General features: G+C 41.9%; 1 protein-coding gene across 14 annotated transcripts in view; it reads right to left on the reverse strand.

Annotated features, from left to right (window-relative positions):
• svila (supervillin a) overlaps nucleotides 1-22,053 on the reverse strand; it is a 433,091-nt gene that overhangs the window by 186,981 nt on the left and 224,057 nt on the right. For all 14 annotated transcript variants that reach the window (XM_072508365.1, XM_072508366.1, XM_072508367.1 and 11 more), the window contains 3 exons: nucleotides 14,655-14,712; nucleotides 14,290-14,441; nucleotides 10,043-10,715 (listed from right to left, as the gene is read on the reverse strand). In XM_072508365.1, the coding sequence (XP_072364466.1) occupies nucleotides 10,043-10,715; nucleotides 14,290-14,441; nucleotides 14,655-14,662 (833 nt within the window). In that variant the 5' untranslated portion in view covers nucleotides 14,663-14,712. The remainder of the gene's footprint in view (nucleotides 1-10,042; nucleotides 10,716-14,289; nucleotides 14,442-14,654; nucleotides 14,713-22,053) is intronic.

The following is a 22,053-nucleotide window of genomic DNA, read 5'->3' on the forward strand; positions in this document are numbered from 1 at the left end:
AATTCTGAACAACGTTGACAGGGTGAAGAAAGATATTCTGTTTCCACTAGTTGATATGTCAGTGACTAGGGATCACAATTTCAAGATGGTCAGCAAAGAGAGCTAGGAGTGAGATGAGGAGAAACTTCTTTACTCCGAGTTGTTGGGGTTTGGAATGTGCTGTCTGGGAGAGTGGTGGAAACGGATTCCATAGGAGGTTTCAAAATAGAGCTGATATATATTTGAAAGTGATTCATTTAGAGGGCTACAGGAGAATGGGAATAGCTGGGTAGTTATTTTGGGAGCCGGTGTGGACACGATGGCTGAATGGCCTCTTTCTGCACTGTCAATAACAAAAAAAATCCCCATTAACCCTATCCGTGGTTAACTAAAAAAAGTTAAATCTGGTATTAAACTTAAAGAAAAAGCATATAATTGTGCAAAAATGGGTGGAAGGTTAGAAGATTGGACTGAATTAAAAACAATAAAGAATGACTAAAGATGGGGAAAAATTAGAGGTCAAGAGAAAGCTAGCTAGAAATATAAAGACAAGATATTAACAGTTTCTGTCGATATATTAAGAAGAATAGCTAACAAAGTGAGCATTGGTCCTACAGAAAGGGAGTATGGAAAATACAGAGATGACAGATAAATTGAATAGGTATTTTGCATCAGTCTTCATTTCAGAGGGCACAAGAAACAGCCGAATAAATCGGGAATTAGAAAGGATGGAGGAATATAATCAGCAGGAAGTAGTGCTTAGCAAATAGGTGGAACTTCAAGTCCCCAGGTGGAATTCATTCTAAAAGAAGTGGCTAGTGAGAAAGTTGATTTTAATTTCCATTAGATTGGAAAAAAGCTAACGTAATTCCTTTGTTCAAAAAAGGAGGGAGACAGAAAGCAGGAAACTATAAGCAAATTAGCTCAACATCTGTCACAAGGAATTAGGTCAGAAACTAGGGGCCACTGTTTAAAATAATGGGTCGCCCATTTAAGATGGAGATGAGAAAAACGTTTTTCCCTGTGGGTCGTGAGTCTTCCTCAGAAGATGGTTGTGGCAGAGTCTTTGAATATTTTTATGGCAGAAGTAGATAGATTCTTGATAAGCAAGGGGGTGAAAGGTTATCTGGGTTATACAGGATTGCGAAGTTGAGGTTAAAATTCGATCAGCAATTACCTTATTGAATGGCGAAACAGGCTGGAGGAGCCTACTCCTGCTCTTAATTCATATGCTTGTACGTTTGTTGGTTGCACCCAAGAAAAAAATCATGATAAATAAGTTGCACCCAATTTACTTATTATGGAGATATAACTAAATGCACTTCTCAAAGTTTCAAGTTTTGTACAACTTCTTTGACCTTGTTGTCATAATCAGACGCCAGGTTCTTCACCATTAGAGGGGAAAGGTGTAACCTCATCCTGCCTTACAACCCTCTGAGGTGTCTGTGTGGGTTTCCTCCGGGTGCTCCGGTTTCCTCCCTTTAGTCTCAAAAGACGTGCTTGTTAGGTGAATTGGACATTCTGAATTCTCCCTGTGTGTACCTGAATAGGTGCCGGAGTGTGGTGACTAGGGGATTTTCACAGTAACTACATTGCAGTGTTAATGTAAGCCTACTTGTGACAATAAAGATTATTAAGGTATCTGCGTTCTCCAATTCTCTCCTCTTATGCATCTTGATCTTAATACAGGTCTTCAGATGCTTTTATTCTTTCACATATGTAAAAATATCAATTTATCAATATCTGGGACGAAGGGACAAAATGTATGGTTGTAAAATTTGCAGATGGCACAAAGATAGGTAGGAAATTAAGTTGTGAAGAGGTCATAAGGAATCTGCAAAGGGATATCGATAGGTTAATGAGTGGGTAAAAAATTGGCAGGTGAAGTGTAATTTGGGAAAATGTGAACTTGTCCACTTTGGCAAGAAGAATAGAAAAGCAATATATTATTTAAATGGAGAGAGATTCCTGAACTCTGCGGTACAGAGGAGTCGGGGTGTGCCGCTACATGAATCACGAAAAGGTTGGTGTGCAGTTACAGCAAGAGATTAGGAAGGCAAATGGAATGTTGGTGTTTATTGCAAGGGAAATGGAGTACATAAGTAGGGAAGTTTTACTGCAGCAGTGCAGGGCCTGGTGAAACCACATCTGGAGTGATGTGTAAAGTTTTAACCTCCTTACTTAAAGGAGGATATATCTGCATTAGAAGCAGATCAGAAAGGTATACTCAATTGATTTCTGGGATGAAGGGGTTATCTTATGAAGCAAGGTTGGGTCTGTATTCATTTCAGTTAAGAAGAATGAGAAAGGACCTTATTGAAACAGACAAGATCCTGAGGGAACTTGACAGGGTGGATGCCGAAAGGATGTTCCCCTTCTGGGAGATTCTAGAATTAATGGACACAATACAATAATAATAATAACCTTTTATTGTCACAAGTATGAAGTTACTGTGAAAAGCCCCTAGTCGCCACATTCCAGTGCCTGTTTGGGTAAGCTGATACGGGAATTGAACCAGCACGGCTGGCCTTGTTCTGCATCACAAACCTGTCTAGCCTACAGAGCTAAACCAGCCCTAAATAATGGGTCTCCCATTTAAGATGGCGATGAGGAGACATTTTCTTTGCTCTCAGAGTATCATTATTCTGTCGAGAGCACTGGCAGCAGCATTGTTGAATATTTTTAAGGCTGAGTTAGATTAATTCTTTATTAAAAAGGGCATCAAAGGTTATAGGAGATAGAGAGGAAAGTAGAGTTAAGGCCACTATCAGATCAGCAATAAGCTTACCAAATGGCCGAGCAGGCTCGAGGGGCTGAATGGGCGACTCTTGCTCCTAATTTGTATGTTTATCCATGGCTAGGCCAATATTATTGCCCTTCTCTAATTTCCCTCGCAAAGGTGGTGGTGATCCACCTTCTTGAATCATTGTAGTCCATATGGTGTAGGTACGCACGCACACACACACACACACATACAGTGTTGTTAGGAAGGGAGTTCCAAGGTGTTGTCGAGGATTTAAGTTCTGGAATTTTCTTCCAAAATCTCTCCTCCTCTCTCTCTTCTCCATTATGCCCTCATTAAGCCTATCTGCGATATTTGATTAGCACTTGTTCATCTCCGCAAACCACATTCATATATTTTGGTCCTGTCCAAAGCTGGAGGATTGCTGGATGGAGGTTTTTAAGGTAATCTCTAAAGTGGTGCACGTAAAACTGGACCCAGGCCTTCGGGAGGCCATATTCAGGGTGTCGGAACAGCCGGGATTGGAAACGGGCGCAGAGGCAGATGTTGTAGCCTTCGCCTCGTTGATCGCCTGAAGACGGATCCTGTCAGGGTAGAGATCAACCTCTGGCATGGCGGGGGCACCAGCTGGAATTCTTGATGCTTGAAAAGGTCACATTTGAACTGAGGGGAAGGATGGAGGGGTTCTATAATTCATGGGCGTTATTCATTATGCACTTTCAAGAATTGGATCACATCGAACATTTGGGGGGGGGGGGGGGGGCTGGGGGGAGGGGTCTGTATGTGTTAATGGTGACTATGGGTGATTCCTGATTCCTTTTTGTCACTTGTTTATGTTAACATGCGGGCTAATGTTTGGGGTAGGTGGGAGGATGGGATCGTTGCTATTGATATGGGGATTGACATTACATTCGTTACTGATTATTGTTTAGTGTTGGATGTAAATTTGGGAGAAAATGTGAAAAAGGAGAATAAAAATATATTTTAAAAAAATCACCACCAGTCAGCTCTCCCCCCCTCAAGGGGAAATCAGCCTATGGTCATCTGGGACTATCGCGACTTTGATCTGCTTTGAAGGTAGCAGACAGGCCAGGCATTGCATTTTACAAACCCCACCACCTTCAAACCCGCCAGCAAAAGACAGTAAAATGCTATACTATTTTATGATTTAAATATTTTACGGGAAAATTGGCAGTCGGCTATTCGGCCACACGAGCCAGCTCAGCCATTTAACAAGATCATATTTTTAAAAAAAAATTTAGTGCACCCAATTCATTTTTTCCAATTAAGGGGCAATTTAGCATGGCCAATCCACCTACCCTGCACATCTTTGGGTTGTGGGGGCGAAACCCACGCAAACACGGGGAGAATGTGCAAACTCCACACGGACAGTGACCCAGAGCTGGGATCGAAACTAAGTCCTCTGTGCCATGAGGCAGCATTGCTAACCATTGTGCCACCGTGCTGCCCTAACAAGATCATGGTTGATTGTCTACCTCAACACCATCATCTTGTACTCGCCTCATATCCCCTGATGTCATTGGTATCTTGAAATCTAACGACCTCTGCTTTGAACTTCTTTTTTAAAAAAAACATATTCATGCACTAAATACCTTAGCAGAAACACTCATTTATCTCTCCATTAACAATTAAACCAGGTTGCCCTGACTGGTCTGTATTCTGTACATGTTGGGGAAAGTGTTAGGGCTAAACCTCGTTGTAGGTAGCAATGCACTGATAAGCATTTCAAGCAGTTATGATACACGGAGTCAGGTAGCTGCTTATGCCCATTGGTATGCCCGCGTTTACCGGTCGTCAGAAATCTGAACACAAAATTATACAACAATCGTGAACCACAAGATATCTCAATTTTGAATTAATCAGGACTCTTCAAACACCTGGCAATAATTTTATACAACAATCTTGCTGCTTCACCAGATTTACCATAATATAAGTGGGTAGCAATTGTAGTTGATCTATTGTAAACAGGCAGGCCTGGGAGACTTTACGCCAGGTTATTCAATGGTTCAATGGAGAACTAACCGAGATCAACTTGCTGTACTACTCCTTTAAGAAACTCTATCACCGATTCTATGTTTCCATAAAATTCCTCCAAGGATAGGAACAAATAAAAATTCCAAAATCATCGGTACCCTTCGAACAAGCTCAATAAAATTCATTTTGGATTAGAAAAAAAAAAAATGTTTCAGAAAATGAATTTTAAAAAATGAGGTACTGCAGATGCTGGAAATCTGAACTTAAAAGCAGAAAAATACGAGAAACATTCAGCAGGTCATGCAGCACCTGTGGAGAGGGGAAGGTAGGATTTAGTCAAGGCCGAAAGCCTTTACCCTACCTCTTTCATTCCATAGATGCTGCATGACCCGAGCAGTGTTTCCAGAATGTTCTATTTTTATTTTGAATACATCATTGACCAGCCATCTGAACTGGCAGCTATATATATCCTGTGATAGGTTTTTCAGTTGCCATAACAAAAAAATAATGTTGAGATCAACTTGCACCAGGTTGCATGTCTAAGCAAAATTGAAATGTATTTCAATTGAACAAAAGGATCATGCATAATTTAATACACCAATGTCATGCGGACAAAAATGGCAATTATCATGAGAGTAGTTTTGAACTGTTGCTGAATGGAAAGATTATTAAAAAAAACATTCCCTCTTATTTTCAAATACTGACTTTTCATTCTCCATTCCTTCACGCCGGCGGGATTCTCCTTTCCCGCTGCAGTGAATGGAGATTTGGCTATGCGCCAAATTCCCCGTCCTCGCTGGCAGCGGTAGCGAGGCGGACTCGTAACGGAGAATCACGCCCAATATGTTGTTTCTGATGATTCCACACATTAGATTGGATTGGTTTTGTTTATTGTCGCATGTACCGAGGTACAGTGGAAAGTATTATTCTGCGAGCAGCTCAACAGATCATTAAGTACATGAAAAGAAAAGGACATGAAAGAAAATACATAATAGGGCAAGACATTACATTCTATTCCAGATATTTTTCCCTAAATTTAAACTTCACCCCAAACATGAGGGATGTGCATATATGCCTGGGAAGGGTGAATGAAGCAGGGCATTTAAGTAACAAATACTGAAATAAAGTACATTTCTATAAAAGGAAAACTGTAATATGAAGAATCAAAAATTACTCATGAACAATGCTAGAATACAACAGTCTACTTTTAATTATTCCCATTGAACTCCTATAAAATTAGTTCTTGCCAGTTTGCAACAGTTCTGGAAATCTCTACTAGTGCAATAGACTTAGGAACCACTGTCAGATATATTTGTGGCTTACCATGCAAGCATTAATACACATTTCCTGGAGCAGGAGTTCAGAAAGGTCAGAGAGGGAAGAGGACAACTCGACCTCAGCCAGTTATCCCAATATATAAAAGAAAAATGTTGAGATAAACTTGCACAAGATAGAATGGCTAAGCAAAATCTAAATATATTCTATTAAAATCTCTGGCTTTGAAAGCAGACCAAGGCAGGCCAGCAGCACAGTTCAATTCCCGTACCAGCCTCCCCGAACAGGCGCCGGAATGTGGCGACTAGGGGCTTTTCACAGTAACCTCATTTGAAGCCTACTTGTGACAATAAACGATTTTCATTTTCATACTGTGGAAATTAAAAGGATGGATAACCAATGATTTAACCATGTTCCCCCAAGAGTCCAGAGAAATTCATTGGGCCCACCTAAATTGACTAGCTCAGATGAAGAACTGCCCACTTTGGCGGAGGGTCCCGGATAATTCATTAAATATGCAGGGTTGGCTTGTCAGACCCCAGCCACCACCAGGATCATCTAGTCCCACCAGAAGTCAATGGACCTTTGGCTGGGCTGCTGAATCTCCCACAGCGGGTCCCGTCACATCAAGTTGGGGCCAGAAATTCACGGCCATAACATCTGAAATATCGGTTTCAAACATCTGTTGCATTCTAACTTTACGCCAGGCTATTCTTGTGCTTCCTTCCAGTGGTGGCTTCAAAGCAGCAATGGTTAAGATTGGCAAGTAACTTGCTCTGGTATGGTTGATACACTGTGGAAGAAAGTCAACTAAAGATGGATGTGAATACCGTGAGTAAATTTGGAAGATTTACCAGATTCCAAATGTAACCGAATACAGAAGCAATATGTTACGGTTCACAAACAATTGCAATTGAAAATATTACTGGGCTTCAATTCTCATAGCGAACAACTCTCCTCTATTTGGAGAGTCTGTGGAGCGGTCATCAACTTAAACAGGTCACCAAAGGAGTGAGGAAAAGAGGAGAAAGGTCCTTATGCAGCAAGTTATAGCTTGAAGCGTTTTGCCACAGGGAGTGGCAGAGGTAGAAAGCCTTGTGTTGGTTGAGGAAAATTGGATAAAGAGAGACAGATACAGGGCACTGGGGAGAGAACATTCTAAGTTTGGTTACTTCTTGCTTGAGTTAGCAAGCAAGATGGATCTCATGGTCTCAGTTTGTGCTGTTAATTTCTAGTTCCATAGGCACAAGTGCACTGGTTTCAGTTTCCAAGATATCAGAGTAGAGAATGCCCCATTAGCCCGTAAAAATGCTCAATAGGCAACAACGAATTATCTTGAACTAACCCTTCCATCAATAACTTCCCTTCCACTCTCCATCTGATAATAAGCCAGGAGGGCAAGATTTATTTAAAACAGAACTCTCTTCCACATGGGTGTTGCTTGGTTGGTGCAAGGACATATTGCTTTGCTATCACTTTTTTGAAATTTAAATCTCTTTCCTACACCATGCAAAATACATGATTGTTATGTTCATACACCTAACAATGAACAAAAATTGAAGGAACTATTATTGCAGACTTAGTTGGCAGAGGTTTGTGGACTATGACCCATCAAAACAATCCAAGCATTGCCAAAAATACCCCAATCATAGAATTCCTACAGTGTAGAAGGAGGTCATTCGGCCCATCGAGTCTGCACCGGTCCTCTGAAAGAGCAACCTACCTAGGTCCAATCCTGCGATCTATCCCCTTAACCCCACCTTGGGGCAATTTAGCATGGCCACTCCACCTAACCTGCACTTCTTTGGACTGTGGGAGGAAATCGGATAGGGCACCCAGAGGAAACTCACGCAGACACAGGAAGAATGTGCAAACTCCACACAGGCAGTCACCAGAGGTCAGAATCAAACCTGGGTCTCTGGCGCTGTGAGGCAGGAGTGCTAACTACTGTGCCGCCCATGATTTGGATTTTATGGATAAGGGATTGCAATTGTTCTACTTTCAATGGTTTTGTCCTCAAGTAACCGAGTGAAGACATTGCCAACAATTAAATGTTACTGTAAATCTAAGGGGGGAATAAATAAAACACTGTTTTTAATTTGAAAACCTGTTGAGAAGCCGATTAAATGTGTCTGGAATGCACCTTAAACCTGGCACTTGCAACGTAAGTTTTCTTCACTGTGGTCTTGGGTCTTTGAGGGCCCTTGTCATTCATGGCCACCAGCAATCACCACAACAATTTTAATATGTTCCTGGAAATAAAGCCTCTCTGGAAATGTAACAGATGTGACTGCCAAGTTCATCCACACGTCAAAACAATTTATTGTTATGTGAAGTACTTAGGGGTGCTTGAGACAGCTGTTATAGAAATTTAAATTCTTTCCATTTTTTCTTGGCGTAGGGAATTCACACACTGTAACCTTTGAGGAATATGCTGGGGTGCGAGGTAACCAAACATTGAAAAGATTTAAGATTTTATAAAACTTCTGAAGCATGGGAAAAGGGTAGGAAACCATAGCTGTGTCAGGAGATTGTTCGAAAGCGTGACACAGTGATTGTAATCTTGGGTCTCTGATGGAAGGCTGGGTGGTGAGTTGTAAGCAAAAGTCATCAAAGAAGTGGAAGGGGAGATGAAGAACTAATGCTAGATATGAGATAGTGTAAATTACACAGGATTTGGACGTCACAATAATAAGGGCAATGGGGGGAGGGGGAGGGGGGAGAAATAAAAAACCGGTCTGGATTAACGTTAACTATCATGCAATACCGACAGTAAAAGAGGCAACATAAATAGTTTTCTTACGACAACATATTTAAATTTTTATTAACTTTAAATACGTCGCTTACACTAAATATGTATTCAAAGAGACTTAGAACTTGGACAATGCATGGGGATATGGGGCAATTTACATTACAGACAGTTGATCATTAGCCTTAACGTGTTGCTTAAAATTTAATTAAGAAAGGGCGGCACGGTAGCACAGTGGTTAGCACTGCTGCCTCACAGCACTGATGACCCGGGTTCGATCCCGGCCCCAGGTCTGTGTGGAGTTTGCACATTCTCCCCGTGCTTGCGAGGGTCTCATCCCCACAACCCAAAGATGTGCAGGGTAGGTGGATTGGCCACACTAAATTGTCCCTTAATTGGGAAAAAAAGGAATTGGGTACTTTAAATTTATAAACAAAAATAACAACTTAATTAAGACAATTAAGTGAGTTATATTAGGTAATGAACAGTTGTATGGAAATTTTACTATGCCAATCATTCTGTGGCGAATGCAGAAAAGTGCAGAGTTAATGGTTGGCATGGTTAAAATCCCAAACATGCGCACACCACGGACAATTGTTGTCGGATAACTAGACTTCCTCTAATTCTATTAATAAAAGACTGGCCTGAATCTAAATGGCAACCAGCAACAGGAACAAGTAGCACAGGCGCCATTAAATTTGAAATGCATGAAAGGGACTTCATCAAAATGACAGCCAATTGCATCAATTCTTTTGGTGAACCAATCAACATTTGTTCCCCCAAACAGAGCTGATAAACAATCATATATCACACCAGTACTCTGTTTAAAATGAATGATTTAAGTGATCAAGGACGAATTAGAATAATATTGAACAGAGTTATTATATCTAACATAAAGCCCAGAATACTCATTTGGAAACAACAGAATTTACATTAAAAACTTTTCCTTAAAATGTGGATAATGGCAATTTGGTGACACTGTTATAATACAACCTGATGAAATGTAACATTAATGTAACAATAAATTTAACAATAATTCTAGAGTCTTTGAAGTACTCGAACTTTCTTTTAAATATGACTGGTAATTATCTGATCCAATTCATTTCCCATCCATGTCAAAATGTAATCACTTATCACGGAGTCAGTAAAATATCAAAGCTCCATATTGTGAGCATAGAAGTGTGCAAATAGCAATGGTTAATACATCGGAGATGCGGTTGTCAAGAAAATTCAAAGATTATTGGTGATCTGATTAAAACAAGATAATTTGAGATAAATAAATTTCATAAATGTATTCTTACCCTTGTTTATTCTGCAAATTTTGTGATTGCTCACTAACTGAATTAAACGATTCTGAGAACTGCTTTGGTGAGGTAAGTGAAACCCTCAGAGGAGATGACGGGGAGTCTGGCACATCACTCACAGTGGAATCCTTGAAGTTCGCAAGAGTTTCGTGAACATATGCCTGGTCCAAAATTCTTCCTTCGGCACTTATTTCAAGGACCTTTTTGTGATTCTCTTTGTTCAACAAAGTTTCCCTCTCTGTGAAATCATTTCCATCCAGCGAGAAACTTTCTTTAGGTTTACAAGGTGACAGGGTCTGTGGTTCCCTAACCATTGCATCCCTGGAACTGTGCAATTTAATCAAGTCACTGTTACAATCTGATTGTGATGGCAGTTTTTCAGTCAGATCAATCTCCTTCCGTGCCTTTGGGTATTTGGCTGCAATGCGCCCGTCTGGTTCAGAGTCTAAGGCGATTCCATATTTCTCAGCCAGTTGTCTCCTTCTTTCAGCCTTGTATTTTGCTATTCGCTCTGCTTTTGCATCTAAAGCTTCAGTGTCCATACCAGCAACATAAGGAGACTCACTTTCCATGTGTTTAGCCTCTCCTCGGCATCTAGGTCTTGATTGCCTTTCTGAAGGGGAATCTTCAGTCAGATGATGCTCCAAGCCCTCCTTGTTTGATCTTCTAACTGGAATGAAGAACATTCAATGTGTTAAAATTTCCCTTATCTCTCCTTCCGTGACCTTCAAATATCACATACCATTTCAGCCATGAAAGGCAACCTGGCCATGGGCTTCATACAACACTCTATAAATGGTCACAGTTGTCGAGATACCTGACCTCGACTCTGTACTTCCCCATAACTGGGTACATAAATCACTACATGGGCCTGTTGATGCATACTAAAATACTATTACTTTCTGCAACAACTTGGTAAAGTCCAACACTTTTATTTCAATAAAGGGTAGCAGCAAAGTAAACACCGATACATTTACACTGTTACTTTGATCAAATACAGCACAATACTCAAAATAGATTTTTAGAAATCATAGCACAGAAGGCAGTCATTTGTTCCACCGAATCGATGGCAGTGCGAAACTCTCGATAGTCTACTTTGAAACATTTTCCTGTTTTCTTTCCCTGTTCTTCCGTTTCAAATTATTCAATAATTTCATCATGAGTGATCTTACAGCCTCTGACTCAATAGCTTCTTGTAGTATAGCATTCCACATTCTAATGATTTTGTTTGTGGAAATATAATTAAAACTTTCCTCATTCGGGTGATAATCCTCCGGAGTCCCCTTGTTATTGATTTACTAATGAGTGGAAATATTTCATTGATTTCCTCTCAAAGCCTTTCATAATTTAGAAAATATTGTCATGAAGATATCCCTTGTGCCACAACATGATTTTTAATCCAACAACTGGAAACATGAAATTGACCTTCTCAAAAATAATATTTTTTTTAAAAATCAGCCGAAAAAGTGACTTGAGCTCACAGCCAAGATGGCCACGCATTTGCATTATTTTACCTTCCATATTCCAACCCCATTGGGGTGAAGACAGCTAGTCTGCAAAGCTGACCAAAGGCAATGACTCCCCTAAGGCATATGAAAGACACCACATCTTTTACTTCATTAACAAGGTACCTGTGACAATCATCTGAGGTACTCAACTGTTAGAGAAGGACAATTAAATGCTAATTGCTAGGACGATGGGATCCAGACTTGAGCTAATCAAGTACAATTGGAATACACGATCATGTTTGAATTACTGGCAGTTGACAGGTCAGCCACTCCTGTGTATTTTAAGCACATGCTATCCCTTCAAAACTGTAAAAGCAGCTGAGGAATTATTTAGATCCTTACTGCCTCTCTCTTTATATATGTATATTCAGGCTTTGGGTCCTGTCAACTCTCACTATGTGCAGCAGATAGAGATTTTAAAAAAATAACTTAATTCCACAGCTGGCTCTGCAGAAGAATTATTTTACCTTTTTTCTATGGACATTTTTGGCCAACCTATCCTTACCCAATCTGTCATTTACTTATTGATTTGTGTGTGTTTGTATATGTGCAAGTCAATATTTATTTTATTTTTACTTGGATCGGTTGAAGTATAATAAAACTAACCGCTTTTCTTGGTGAACTCAAGAAAATCGGTCTTATTGGTTCTTTTATGATCACTATGCAAATTAAGTACTCACAAATGGAAAACAAAAAGTCTATTGCATTCAAATGACCGTTGATTCCCCCCTCTCACCTGAAAGTAACAACATTCTGGGTTTAAAAAAAAAAGTTTTTCTTCGTAACTACAACGTCCGAAACCTGCAAAATTGCACTGTGCTCATTGCACTTTAGTCACTTTCCTCCTTTTCTGAACGAGAATGTAATATGTAGCATTCTGCAGTCCTCTGTCTCTGTTTCCAAAGATTTTTGGAAAATAATGGCTTTTTGACTCTTGCCCAACCTCTTCCAGAATTCTTGTCTAGGGTGCATTCCATAAGGGCCTAGTGAGCTTTTTGACAATGTTTTGGGTCTGTTAACTTCAATAACGTGTCCTTTTGGATGCTGATTTCCAGTAGAGGCTCATGAACATTGGGCTGCTGGGCTGTCTTACAGCTAAAAATTTACCCGTTGTCAACATTGTATTCAAAAGAATCCTCTTCATTATGCCCACAAATATCTGCCTTATCCCAGTCTATTTTAGTGTAGTATTTTATCATAATGCAATTTTTTCATATTTAATCAATTTTTTTTTGTTAAAACGAATTAGTCGCCCTGTGACTCTGTTCCTCTACCTTTTATTTTAAAAAGGTACAAGTTACGTTTTTGGAGCCAAGGTTCCATTCTGGGATCTTCCGGTCCAGTTATAACACCCACTTGAGATTGTATCACAAGTGCTGAGTTGAAATGCCAAGTGACTGGAAGGTTGGTGTCATGCTTGCGGATGGAGCAAAGGTGTTCCGCAAAGCAGTCACCAGTCTGTGTTTAGTCTCCCCAATGTAGAGATCATCACATTGGGAGCAACAAATGCAGTCGACCAAATCAGAGGGTGTGCAAGTAAAATGCTGCATCACCTGAAATGAGGGTTTGGGCCCTTGTACAGTGAGGAGGTAAAAGGTCAGGGGCATCTCAAACCCATCCTATTTCCATTGGGTGGATAGGTTAAAATTCAAGTTTCCATCTGGGTCAATAAAACAGTCCCTTCTACACAGTTATAATGGCACCCTTAATTAACAAGGCCCCCCATTTCCCTTTATTCCCTGTAAATGTTATAAGCAAAATTTCCATCAACACTACAGTATCATGTACCTCTATTAAAATATCTTTAGATCCCCGTATTTATTTCTGATGTTGGCACATAAAAATGGTACATATTTACATTGTATTTATTCTTATCTTCTTGTTTAACCTGCAAGGTATATGTCTCATAACCCTCTTGAACTACTCATTATTCACTCTTTCATAAGCTACTCCAGCTATAACTGGATTTATGAGCAAAATTTATCTGAAATTGGGCCCGACAGCAAAGGAATCTCAAGCTTATTAAAAACACAGAAAGGTGTTCTGTTTCAATTCTAATGTCAGGAACATTGCAACAGGTTCTGTTTCGTCCATTCAATGAGATAGTGGCTGATCTGCAACCTAACTTCAAATACCCGCCTTTGATTATATCTCTTGATGCCTTTGGTTAAACAAAGATCTGTCAATTTCAGATATAAATTTGAACTGATCTAACATCAATTGCCATCTGCAGATGAGAATTGAAAACCTTTACCACCCCAGTGCTTATAAATGGCCAGTCTTATTGAAGAGATCAAATTGTAACATCCTGAGCATATTTTATCATCTTACTTTATTAAAGACAAAACCAAAGATGGTTTATCATTTTACTTTCAGTTAGCACAGATAATCAATCAATGGTAATTTGTTTGCAAAGTTGGTAACATTTTTATACACATCAGTTCTGACATCAATTAAGGGTCATTCATAAATTACTTCAGAGATGTATCAAGTTCTAGGAGGAGAAAACAGTAGTTCACCTCCAATGGGTGCATATAAGGCTACTTTTGTCATTTTCAATAAAAGATTGTCGAAGAAATTGCTTGTACTTTTAAAAAGAACTATATAATTTATGAACTCCTCAACACAACTAAATTACTCTTTATCGTCTTCAATGGGAAATTTTGGAGTTTCGATACAAGATGGAAATGCTTTGAGCAAAGAATTCCATTGGACTCAATTCTGAAAACACTTTACCTAGGGGTGGGCTGCAAGCATCAGAAGCTCGTGTGTATCGAGGGGTATCTTCTTCTAGCAGGCGATGAGCAACTAATTCGCGACAATTCTGCAACAGCATTGGCTGTGTGTCACTTCCAATTCCTTCCAAACGTCTTGCAATTCTTTCTTTCCTGCACAGAATAGTTTGAGAGTGGAAGACATTGAAAAAGCCGTTGCCTATTAAAACAATTTCAGAACATAATCCACAAAGAAAACATGTGGATTACAGAAACACTCTGAACTCCTCAATGATACCGGCAGTGCATTCATTTAAATTGTAACCCATTAAGTGGCATTTTAGTTATTCCATCCAAACTTAAACATGATTAAAATTCCCTCAATACCTGTTCATTTCCACAGTGGATTTTTGGCCCGCTTCAAAAAGTTTTCGAAGTTCTGAAACTAAGAAATAGTGATACGTAAAAGCATGTCAGAATGCAAGACCCTCCTACAAGAGACCTTCATGAACATTTTGGTTAGTATACATAAAGTCATTCAGTAATCACAACTGTACAATAGACAAGATTATTCCAGGTAAGTGGTATCATTTATTAAACAGCAAGTATATAATTCAGATTGATTTTAATTTTAGTTACTTTTAAGGCTACTTCTACAAAACAATACCTTTGGTACACTATGTATGCTTCATCTTTCCGTCAGTAATACAAAAGCAAGTCCAAATGTTTAAAACAATCTCCTCTATTAATATTCTGATATCGACCCTTATTGGAACCTCAATCCTTTCCTCAACTGAAAATCTCAAAAATGTCCTCTGACCAACTTGCCCTATATCTTCACTTCCTCTGTGCCCTAACTTGTGTTTATTGTAACACCACAGGAAATTCAGGAAGATCTTTAAAAAGAAACCTATATCGTCGCCAGAAATGTCACTTCAAAACAGCTCTTCAGAGATTCCTGCGTTAAAAGGCCTTTCGGCCCATCGTGTCAGCGCCGGTCTAAAACAACCACCTAATATTCTAATTCCATTTTCTAGCACTTGGCCGATAGCCTTGTATGCCCTGGCATTGCAAGTGCACATCTAAATGCTTCTTAAATTTTAAATGCAAAATTCTCAAGCTCCAAAAAGGTCACTAATTTTCAGTACCAGGCCTATTTTTGCTATTTCTACTCTCAAGGACAGTAATACCTGTGAATTAAGTAATTGAGTATCACTTGAGTATCAACTGGATCAAACATCAAAAGGCTCAGAGAGTTTAGAAGTCTGACCACTAGTTTGGCACAGGAAAGTTAAACATTTCCAGCAAACGGTTGGTCATAAAATCACCACAAGTTTCCACTGTACAAGAGATGTGTTGTCAGAGGAAATATCTATTATCCTGGCTGTTGTACTTTAATAAGCTAACGCACTCAAAAAGACTGCAGACTTGCACTTCCGAAATTACTGGTAGGAATGCTCATGAAAGCTTAACTAGTTGGGAAGCAACGCCAACTTTTTAATAACACTGACCGAGTAAACAATCAAAGCAAAATCAATTGAATTGTGGTGTTATGAATTTCATGTCCCACACATTTCCCTTAAAGCTACAAGTGTAGTCCGAAATATTTATGCAGCCTCCAGTACAGTAGCTATGAGAAATTAGCCTTCCTGTGAGCTACTGAATAGGTTCAACTCCTTGAAAAGAAGGAAATGTGTAGCTAGAAAGAACAAACTTGAATTTAAGTAGTACGTTGAACAAACTTAGAAAGTTCTAACATGCTTTGCAACCAATTCGGAATTGTTCTCACTGTGGTAATTTGGGAAATGCGCCTGTCAATTTGCGCACAAGGTCCAGCTAATATCCGTGGAATAATTTTTTTTAAATTATTTGTTTTCATAAGTGTTGACTGAGGGATAAATGTTGTCTAGGGCACTGGCAGAACTCCTCTTGTCTTCTCTGTTATTGCATCTTTTATATCCTCCTGAGGATGCAAAATATGTTGTATAAAGGTGGCTGTTTTTGACCGGCACAGACACGATGAGTCAAAGGGTTCTGTGATGTAGACAACTATGACTCTAAAGGTGACTTCTGACAGTGAAGCATTCCCTCAGTGCAGCACTGAAGTGCCAACCTAGATTATTATGTGCTCAAGTCTTTTAAGTGCAGATCGAATGCAGAATCTTGACTTGGGTAAAAGGGAGTGCCAGTGACTGCAAAATCTTCATAATGGTGCCTCAGGAAATTACACCTAGCTCTATTCTTATTTTAAATGGCTGTTTTCCTTTCCCCGTGGATGATGGCATTAAGAATGTTCAAGGCTGACAAATGCTCTTTTACCTTCAATACTTCAAAAAACTTCAATAACTCTCGAATGGCTAATCATCACCAAATAAGGATTGCTAACTCTTGGCCTTGCAGAGTCCCCACTGATCATCACTGACAACTTTAGTGGTTTGTAAAGTCTGTACCTTGCCATTGCGAGAACATTATATTCCTTCTCATTCAACATCAAAGAGACATTGTTGGGTTGAGTGGGGAAACAGTGTAAAAGATGCTGACACTTAGAATACACATGGAAGTTCGAGTTAAATATTTCCAAGTTCCTACAACTACATCACCACATTCTGTAACTGTCCAAAAGAAAGGTTTCATGTTATGTCCTCCAGGCTAAGCGTTTAGAACATAGAACAATACAGCGCAGTACAGGTCCTTCGGCCCACGATGTTGCACCGAAACAAAAGCCATCTAACCTACACTATGCCATTATCATCCATATGTTTATCCAATAAACTTTTAAATGCCCTCAATGTTGGCGAGTTCACTACTGTAGCAGGTAGGGCATTCCACGGCCTCACTACTCTTTGCGTAAAGAACCTACCTCTGACCTCTGTCCTATATCTATTACCCCTCAGTTTAAAGCTATGTCGCCTCGTGCCAGCCATTTCCATCCGCGGGAGAAGGCTCTCACTGTCCACCCTATCCAACCCCCTGATCATTTTGTATGCCTCTATTAAGTCTCCTCTTAACCTTCTTCTCTCCAACGAAAACAACCTCAAGTCCATCAGCCTTTCCTCATAAGATTTTCCCTCCATACCAGGCAACATCCTGGTAAATCTCCTCTGCACCCGCTCCAAAGCCTCCACGTCCTTCCTATAATGCAGTGACCAGAACTGTACGCAATACTCCAAATGCGGCCGTACCAGAGTTCTGTACAGCTGCAACATGACCTCCTGACTCCGGAACTCAATCCCTCTACCAATAAAGGCCAACACTCCATAGGCCTTCTTCACAACCCTATCAACCTGGGTGGCAACTTTCAGGGATCTATGTACATGGACACCTAGATCCCTCTGCTCATCCACACTTTCAAGAACTTTACCATTAGCCAAATATTCCGCATTCCTGTTATTCCTTCCAAAGTGAATCACCTCACACTTCTCTACATTAAACTCCATTTGCCACCTCTCAGCTCAGCTCTGCAGCTTATCTATATCCCTCTGTAACCTGCTACATCCTTCCACACTATCGACAACACCACCGACTTTAGTATCGTCTGCAAATTTACTCACCCACCCTTCTGCGCCTTCCTCTAGGTCATTGATAAAAATGACAAACAGCAACGGCCCCAGAACAGATCCTTGTGGTACTCCACTTGTGACTGAACTCCATTCTGAACATTTCCCATCAACCACCACCCTCTGTCTTCTTTCAGCTAGCCAATTTCTGATCCACATCTCTAAATCACCCTCAATCCCCAGCCTCCGTATTTTCTGCAATAGCCTACCGTGGGGATTATAAGAGACAAGATTTATAATCATCTAGATAGGAATAATATGATCAGGGATAGTCAGCATGGCTTTGTGAAGGGTAGGTCATGCCTCACAAACCTTATCGAGTTTAAACATTTTTTTTTTTCTTTTTTTAAAAAGTTCTCCCAGCTGACCTCCTCACTTCAGCCATGTAAGAACTACAGCTCATCCAGAATTCTGTAGTGGCCTTATCCACTTGGGGACTCCATTACCATTACCCTGACCAAATGTACACCTAGCCATACCCCATTCTACCTCAATGGAACCGAAGGATTCAGAGCAGGGGGAATCAAGAACAAGAGAAAAGGACAGAAAGGAGAATAAGAAAAGTGATAGGCAGAGAAATTAAGGGCTTGCATCAGATAATGACACTGTAAAAAATAGTAGGGATGGGACAAGGAACATTTAAAAAAAAAAAAAAAAAAAAAATTTTTATTCAAGGTTTTCATAAAATATCAATAACAAAATGAGAAAGAAAAAAGAACCCAACAGGGTTAAGTACAAAATACAATCTAAAAAAAGCAACCCCCCAAACCCCTCCCCCCCCGTACCTAAATAATAAATTAACATTAACACCCCGACTTAAGACAACAGGTGTATACACCCTCTCAGACCCCTCCAGTGTAAATAACATAAACAAAAATAAAGTAAACCCCCCCCACCCCCCGAGCTGCTGCTGCCATTGACCAATGTCTATCGTTCTGCCAGAAAGTCTAAGAACGGTTGCCACCGCCTAAAGAACCCTTGTACCGACCCTCTCAAGGCGTATTTCACCCTCTCCAATTTAATGAACCCTGCCATATCGCTGATCCAGGATTTCACGCTTGGGGGCCTCGTATCTTTCCACTGAAGGAGAATCCTTCGCCGGGCTACCATGGACGCAAAGGCCAGAATTCCGGCCTCTTTCGCCTCCTGCACTCCCGGCTCATCTGCCACCCCAAATATTGCGAGCCCCCAGCCCGGTTTGACCCTGGATCCTACCACCCTCGACACCGTCCTCGCTACGCCCTTCCAAAATTCCTCCAGCGCTGGGCATGCCCAGAACATATGGGTGTGATTTGCTGGGCTCCCTGAGCACCTAACACACCTGTCCTCACCCCCAAAGAACCTGCTCATCCTTGTCCCGGTCATGTGGGCCCTGTGCAGCACCTTAAACTGTATGAGGCTGAGCCTCGCGCATGAAGAGGAAGAGTTCACCCTCCCTAGGGCATCTGCCGACGTCCCCTCTTCTATCTCCTCTCCCAACTCCTCCTCCCACTTACCTTTCAACCCCATCACCGAGGCCTCCTCCTCCTCCTGCATCACCTGGTAAGTTTCTGAGATCTTCCCCACTACCCCCCGCCCCAGCCGAGAGCACCCTGTCCTGTACTGTGTGTGGCAGTAGCCGTGGGAATTCCACCACCTGCCTTCTGGCAAACGCCCTTACCTGCAAGTGTTCCCTGGGGGGAGTCCGTACTTCTCCTCCAGCTCACGAACTTCCCGTCCACAAACAGGTCCCCCAACTTACGTATCCCTGCCCTGTGCCACCCCGAAAATCCTCCACCTGTTCTTCCTGGGGCGAACCGGTGGTTCCCCCATAATGGGGTCCACGCCAAGGCCCTAACTTCCCCCCTATGCCGCCTCCACTGCCCCCAAATTTTGAGGGCCACCACCACCACCGGGCTCGTGGTATACCTCCTTGGAGGGAGCAGCAGCGGCGCCGTTGCCAGCGCCCACAGACTTGTACCCACACAGGACGCCGTCTCCAGCCTCTTCCATGCAGCCCCCTCCCCCTCCATCACCCACTTGCGCACCATTGTCGCATTGCCGGCCCAGTAGTACCCACAGAGGTTGGGCAGCGCCAGCCCCCCCTATCTCTACTCTGCTCCAGGAACACCCTTCTCACCCTCGGAGTCCCTCGCGCCCACACAAACCCCATTATACGATTGTTAACCTGCCTGAAAAAAGCCTTCGGGATCAACACGGGGAGGCACTGGAACAGGAACAAAACCCTTGGGAGCACCGTCATTTTGATTGACTGCACCCTACCCGCCAGGGACAGCGGCAACGCGTCCCACCTCTTGAACTCCTCCATTTGCTCCTCCAGCCTTGTAAAGTTAAGCCTATGCAGGGCCCCCCAGCTCCTGGCCACCTGGACCCCCAAATATCTGAAGCTCCTCTCCACCCTTTTTAGTGGGAGCTCACCAATCCCCCTCTCCTGGTCCCCTAGCTGAACTACGAACAGTTCGCTCTTCCCCATATTGAGCTTGTACCCCGAAAAGTCCCCGAATTCCCCAAGGATCCTCATTACCTCTGGCATTCCTCCCACCGGGTCTGCCACATACAGCAGCAGGTCGTCCGCATAAAGCGACACCCTATGCTCCTCCCCACCCCGCACCAACCCCCTCCAGTTCCTCGACTCTCTCAGTGCCATAGCCAGGGGTTCAATCGCCAGTGCGAAGAGCAGGGGGGACAGGGGATACCCCTGTCTCGTCCCTCGGTGCAACCGAAAGTACTCGGACCTCCTCCTATTTGTGGCCACACTCGCCATCGGAACCTCATACAACAGCCTAACCCACCTGACAAACCCCTCCCCCCAAACCTCTTCAGCACCTCCCACAGGTACCCCCACTCTACCCTATCGAAGGCGGGGACAAGGAACATTAAAGGACTAGATTTTGTATCTGAATTGCGGGACATTCAAAATAAAATGGATCAATTAGCTGCTCAGATAGATTGAAAGGGATATGATATAGTTGGGATTACGGAGACATGGCTCCAAGGCGACCAAGGATGGGAACTAAATATCGAGTGCTATTCAGTTTTTAGGAGGGGCAGATGGAAAGGAAAAAGTGGTAGAGTTGCATTGTTGATTAAAGAAGATTTTGATGGGCAGCATGGTGGCGCAGTGGTTAGCATTGCTGCCTCACAGCGCCGAGGTCCCAGGTTCGATCCAGACCCTGGGTCACTGTCCATGTGGAGTCTGCACATTCTTCCCGTGTTTGTGTGGGTTTCGCCCCCACAACCCAAAAGATATGCAGGGTAGGTGGATTGGCCATGCTAAATTGGCACTTAATTGGAAAAAATGAATTGGGTACTCGAAATTTTTTTTTTTTTTTTTTTTAAAAGATACTGATACAACGTTGAGGAAGGATGTGATGTGGAATTTGTCTGGGTCGAATTGAGAAACATCAATGGGCAAGAAGCATTCATAGAGGTGGTGTACTGACCACCAAACTGCAGTGGTATTGTTGGGAATAGCATTAGACAGGAAATCAGAGATGCATGTGATATAGGAACATCTGTGATTGTGGGTGACTTTAATCTGCATATAGATTGGGTGACTCAAATTAGTCACAGTGTAATAGAGGAGAAATTTCTGGAGTGTGTACGGTATGGTTTTCTGGACCAGTATGTTGAGGAACCAACAAGGGAACAGGCCATCTTGGATTGGGTGTTGTGCAATGAGAAATGATTAGTTGGCAATCGAGTTGGGAGAGTGTTATAACCTGCCTACTTACCATTGGCTCATGCCTCTGTACGGACGTTTGGATGTTTTTGATGCTGCGCTGGAAAGCTGGAACCAGTACACACAACGGATGCGTTACTATTTCCGGGCAAACAATATCACCGAAAACAACGCCAGGTGGTCATATTGCTCACCGCCTGCGGCCCGCATACGTTTGGGGTGATTAGTAGCCTTACGTACCCAGCTGCGCCGGACACCAAAACGTTTGATGAACTTGTGAATATAGTGGGGCAACATTTTAACCCAACCCCGTCCACGATAGTCCAGCGTTACCAGTTTAATACCGCTGAGAGGACCCCTGGAGAAACCCTTGCCGATTTTCTATCCAGGCTACGCAGGATTGCAGAGTACTGTGACTATGGTGAGACCTTGTCAGAAATGTTACGCGACCGTTTGGTTTGCGGTATTAACAATGCGGCCACCCAGAGAAAGTTGTTAACTGAGCCAACATTGACTTTTCAACAGGCCATTCAAATAGTATTGTCCC

The sequence above is a fragment of the Scyliorhinus torazame genome, chromosome 6, assembly GCF_047496885.1.
Source record: "Scyliorhinus torazame isolate Kashiwa2021f chromosome 6, sScyTor2.1, whole genome shotgun sequence".
In the NCBI taxonomy this organism is placed as follows: domain Eukaryota; kingdom Metazoa; phylum Chordata; class Chondrichthyes; order Carcharhiniformes; family Scyliorhinidae; genus Scyliorhinus; species Scyliorhinus torazame.